General features: G+C 40.9%; 1 protein-coding gene across 2 annotated transcripts in view; it reads right to left on the reverse strand.

The window, feature by feature from the left end:
* Positions 1–1746: 1746 nt before the first annotated feature.
* Positions 1747–5991, reverse strand: part of LOC105451206 — a 78998-nt gene continuing 74753 nt past the window's right edge. For both annotated transcript variants that reach the window (XM_011691508.1, XM_011691510.1), the window contains 2 exons: positions 2726–2842; positions 1747–2646 (listed from right to left, as the gene is read on the reverse strand). In XM_011691508.1, the coding sequence (XP_011689810.1) occupies positions 2427–2646; positions 2726–2842 (337 nt within the window). In that variant the 3' untranslated portion in view covers positions 1747–2426. The remainder of the gene's footprint in view (positions 2647–2725; positions 2843–5991) is intronic.

The following is a 5991-nucleotide window of genomic DNA, read 5'->3' on the forward strand; positions in this document are numbered from 1 at the left end:
GGGAGGTCATAACAGCTGCACACACTATTGTTCGAAGACGCGGGAAGCTAGACCAAAGGATCAAGAAGCGATTTAAAGGACCCTTTTCTACATTAACATAGAAAATTCCTGCTTTGGTACCCGGGTACCCCGGTTATTGAAATTAAGTGCAATTTTTGGTTATAGAGAGAAGGGTTAAAGGGTTATGAAAATCTGCTAAGAAAACGAAAGAAAAAAATACGACAGAAGAGGATCTTGATAAAAAATCGATACACAATGCAAAGAAATTCTTCTATCACCACCATAATGCAACCAAAATAAATCAATTGATTCAACCAAAATAAAAGATTTCACGCAATATTTATACAAATAAATCAAAATAAAAAAAAATTTCTTTTTTTACTCTTGCCGCTAACAATCATAAGCGTTAAATTTTGAACACAGTCTCCATGATAGTGCAGTGCGTATATAAAGACCTGATTGTCTCGTTGGATCGGGTGACACAATCGCGGTACGCATCGTGTGTGAACACATCGAAGTTATATATCAATTGCACGATCATCGTCGATCTACGACAGAGAGGAAGTCTTCGCTTTGTATATATATAGGTGTTTTTAAACGTGTCCTCAGAAAAAGAAAAAAATACGACAGAAGAGGATCTTGATAAAAAATCAATACACAATGCAAAGAAATTCTTCTATCACCACCATAATGCAACCAAAATAAATCAATTGATTCAACCAAAAAAAAAAAACAGTTTTACGAGCACTTGTGTAGCACAATAGAGATCACTGATTTCATCGGTCACTTATTTCAAAATTTCCATCTCATAATTCCGAACTTTTGAAGATTTTGTGGAAAGCTATAAAAAAGAGACATGTGAGATTATTCACATTATGGAGTATCTGACGGGAATCAGATATATTAAAAAAGAATATTCTCAAATGAAAGAGCATATTTAATGAAAAACGAGGCAGGGGTTTTAAATTTAAAAATTTTTTCATCTTAAAAAAGAATATTTTCAAATAGAAGAGTATATTTAACGAAAAACGCGCGAGGAAGGGGTTTTAAATTTCAAAATATGTTATCATATTAACTTTTCGAAGCATAATCGCAATGCGTAAGAATATAAATATTATAAAGCAAATCAGATAGTATCACAGAATATTATATGGTAATATGATTATATCGCGGTAAAATATGCGGTAGAAGTTATATTAAGGTTCCATATTTATCAGGGAAGTTCTATAACGTTATCTCTTTCTCCCCATTTCCAAGAATATAAAGTCTATATTTCCGCAATTTTCAGACGAATCCTTGAGTCTAATTAGATCCTGCAAATTAAAAATTTCAAAATTCAGGCTTCCTGGCCCCGGTGTTGAAAAAGTCAATATCGATACCAGCATCTCCGCTTTAATTTGTCCTATGGCCGCTGTTTCGCCGCCGATGCCACTCGGACTCGATCTATATAGTTGTTAGAAATGCAGATCGCCCGGGGTGGTGCGACTTACACACGGGGTAAACGCATCGACCTGGCTGTGGCCGTAGCTCGCGTCAGGTGCGCTCGCGCCCCTCGAGCGAGCGATAATGAAAACGGCAGAAGAAGGAAAGGAGGGGTATAAAAAATCTATCTGATAAAGACGTTAGAAAAATATTTTATAGGCAAGGGATTGGAACTAAACGTGGGAAAAACAAAAGTAGTAAAATTCAGGGAGGCAGGGAGAAGGTGCGTAAAAATGAGCAAAGTAAATTGGCAATGGAAAGGAAAGAAGATTGAAGAAATTAAACAAATATTCGGGATATGTAATACAAAGCAGTCCAAAGTATGATTTAAAATACAATTCAAAGCTGTGGTACCCACTTTAACCGATGTTAATATAGACAAAGAAACCAGAATAATCAGAGTAACCAGAGTAACCAAAGAACTTCCAAAATAATAATAAAGTTGAAAAGAAGTTGGATTAAAACAAAGTGACTGAAGCAATAATTGAAAATAAAGCAAAGCAGTCTGTTCTCTAGAAAACGTTTGGGCACATTCAAAGTTCTCTCGTTCATTAATGAGAATGAGCTTCGACGAAATGAAGCGCCAACTTCCTTATATAGACTACAGAAGAGTCCAGAGGTTATAAATATATTTGTTACTTGTATTATAACTAAAAACCGCGCGGAGGAGTAACCAAAAAACTCGCAACTTACATGAATACCGATCTTACGTCGACTTACTCGGATACCGATCGCCATCTCCTCGGGAAGTCGCAACGCGCGACAGGACGGCGCCGTTGGTCACGGGTGAGTAAAACGTAAGGAGTCCCGATTCGCGGGAGGGTGGTCCCGCGACGGTTCGTGAAGACTAAGGGCTGCGAGACCGCCGTGCCGCCGCGGGATCGCAGGATCGGCCGGGCGGATCACACGAGGAGCTCCTTGAGGAAGTCCTCGGCAAGCAAATCCTACAAGTAGTCGTCGACGCGCTCGCTCTCGTCCGGCGGGCTCGGCTCGCTCACGCTCAGGATCGGCAGGCCGAAGTGCTGGACCTCGATGCTCGACTCCGTGGTCGCCCGTCTCGCGTACTCGCAGCTCTTCGTGTGCCGCTCGACGTCCGTGCGTCGGTGATGGTGATGATGCCGTGGCGGACGAGTGGCCTCGGACTCGTACAATCGCCGATAACACCTGCGGAATTTCTGGAATCAGTTGACGTCGGGCTAATTTCTCGCGTCTTTATATAAAATCGAATGAAGGATCTTTTTACCGCTCGTCCATGGAAGCAGGCTGTCGCACGGGGCATCTGACGTACTCGTGGCTTCCGCCGGTGCGCCATCCCCCGAAACGTTTGGTCATCAACGACGAAGATGGCACAGGGGAGTCCCTGAAACACAAGAGCCTTGATGATCTACGCCGAAGATTTCGATGTTTTGCGCGTTCTGTATACGAAGTAGTATTTACACGTGTGCGATATTTACACTTGAGCATATCAAATCTTGCGGTTTAATATCTCGGTTTACAACAGTAAGTAAGTTACAAACTACTGCTGAATTAAACCGACGCGACGTCAGAAGTTAGCCGACAAGTGAGGCCGATAAATATAATTTATCCATTCATGTCTCGTGCGCTCAAATTGAATCTACAAAACACCTTCAATTTCCAGTACTAAATCTTCACGATCTCATGTGGCATTCAAGAAGAATTGATTGATGTTCGATGGATAGGAAAAGAGTCGGGAACTGAGGGGACACTCTTGAGAATGACACTGGTTGTGATTCACAGCACTTTATTATATGTATGCACTTGTGTGCATGCCGCACGGCGCGTAACCGTAGCGAGAAGAGTCGCTTGTAAGAAAATATGCAACGCGAAACGGAGTACGTGACAGGTTGGTTTGGAGCGCCTCCGAAAGCAGGTGCTCCGACACGATGGAGCGAAAACAAAAAATGAGAATCGTTGCCAGAAGCAAGACACCGGTCGCGATGGTTATTTCAGCGACCGATAGATAACGACTGGTTACGAGCGTGAAAAATAGCCTCGAACGGCCGAGAATCGGTATGCGCGAGCACCGAATTTGCGATTGTGCGTCGATTCTCGACGGTTCGAGACGCGTGGATGCCGCGTGATTTCCTCGTGACCGGCTTGTTGCTTTCTCTCGGAGACTCTCCAAATCGACCGAAAACTCGACACGAAATAATGGATTTGAGCACGTGAACACTGAACAATTGATAATGCAATCACTGACTAATTCAAAAATAAAAAATCTATTATTTATATTATCAGTTTATATTTCTTTTTTAGTTATTATTTATATTATCAGTTTATATAATAGATTAAGGAGAAACTGATTGGCAATATGCAATTATTAACTAATTATATCAAAAATAAAAAATCTATTATTATTTACAAATTATTGGTTTAATAGATAAAGGGGAAATGGACTAATGCATAATTAATAATCACCTGCTAATTATTAGAAATTTCTTATTAAAGTGTATATATATTATCGATTTAGTAGTGCGGTAGTTCTTATCGATCGCTATCTCTAAGTGAAATATCTATGTGTTAAATTACTCATCCATCTTATTGTGATCATTTTGCTTGAATTTGAAGCAATATTGTCAATAGAGCGCGTATATTGATCTCTGTTCCTCTAATTACAGTAAGCTATGTAAATTAAACAAAAAATCTCAAGTCATAGGTGTAGCGTTTTGTCGAAGACCGATCGAGATATCGCCTCGATTGCGCCGCGCGAATTTACCCGGACAACGTTCTCGCCTCGTAATGGTCACTCGGCGCACGATAGTAATCACGAGATAGAAAGTTCTGAATGTCAAGGGAGATAAAGCTGGCCGGCGAAAGAGAGAAAAACGGCGCTCGCCCTCGGCTTGCGTATAACTACGGGCAAAATCAAGCTAGGGGCTACAGGGAACTTTGCGTACATGTCGCATACACACGCGCCGCGCTTTCATAATTCATTCGTAGCTCCGCGTATAGCGGCCTGCGTGTAGCGACACGTGTGCATGTAACGTTGACATTATGGAAATGATGCGGGGCTAGAAAGGAAAGCAGGACATTCGCCGCGGAGCGTATCTAAACGGCGTGCGTGCGCGCGCGCGCGCGCGCGATTCTAGAATTTAAACGACCTAAATATATATAGGGATTATAGGAAATGTTCTCGCCGCATGCGAGATCGTCGCTAAATCGCCGCACGCGCGATCGCGTTCCAAGAAAGGGCATTTCCAGCTTGGACGGTGCAACATGTTGCCGAAAGGAAACGAAAAGTTGTCACGAGAGCGATCGCGGCGAGGATATCGCGGAGAGGAAAAAGAGAGTCACGTGCCTGCAATACTTATAATAAATCAATTTAGAAATCAAGTCCCAAAATATTTTGATTAAAACGAGAAATATTGTTTGCTCCGAAACAATGCATCTGACATGTTACATTGATTTAAGCTAAAATGTATTTCTTCCAACAAAAGGAAATGAGAAATTATATTTTCATACACTCTGAAAATTCTATAACATGAAACTAATTTTTAATAAAAATAAACGGACAATAATATATTAGATCTGCGTCTTTATGAAAAATTTTATTGTGCTTTATTAATGAAATGGCTATGAAATTAATAATAAAGTAATGCGAAGTAAGCAGAATGTGAAGTATCGCTTGAAATAATTTCTAGAACGGAGAAATTTATGACCGCGAAAGGCCATTCGATTTCGTATGACGACGTCGAGATCCATTTGATTATTGCTTCCTTCATAATCATTTAGATGAATCGAGATGTTCATAACAGCATGCTATTATGACGCAGGAAATGAAATGTGCAGATATAAGCGAATGAAATGATCAATGGTGGAATTCGTTAGTGGTCTAACATTGCTAGCAGTTAATATCGTATCCTGAAATTATAATCGATTTATGACGAGCGAGCGAGATGAGACGCTGCGATAATGTGTGAAACAAGCATTGTAGTAATTATATTAATCCTCAATATTGCTTAATGCAATTTTTAGGTCATAGATCGATTTTATTATCGTTTTGTTTCATTATTGCGTTTCTCTTCATGTCAACTTTGTGTACGAGATTACAATATAAAATCTAATTTATGCTTTGTGTCTTTAGAAAGTATAGAAAGTATAATTTGAGAATTAAAATAGGAGAGAGAGAGAGAGAGAAGAGAGAAAGAGAAGCTTATTCAGCATATAAACTATTCAACTCTATTTTTGTAACTTTATTGCCTGCATTGGCAGCCAAAGGATTAAACATCCCACGCACGTCGCGCATTCTTCCTCGAGACTGACGTAAAGATCGCGGGACGATATTCTCGCCGATGCTAATCGCTTGATGGTAGCGACGTGAGAATACGCGGCGACGAGCGCGGCGAAAAGCGGGAAGGTCGAACGACTGCAAACAGGAAGGGTCGCAAAGTAGCGGAGTCATTTACATGCGAGGCGCGGGTCAAGTGGGCATCGCCTACTGAAATTGTGATCGATAGTCGGCCGGCCGGTCGGTCGGTCGGTCGGTCG

Source organism: Wasmannia auropunctata, unplaced genomic scaffold (assembly GCF_000956235.1).
Source record: "Wasmannia auropunctata unplaced genomic scaffold, wasmannia.A_1.0 LD336053.1, whole genome shotgun sequence".
In the NCBI taxonomy this organism is placed as follows: Eukaryota; Metazoa; Arthropoda; class Insecta; order Hymenoptera; family Formicidae; genus Wasmannia; species Wasmannia auropunctata.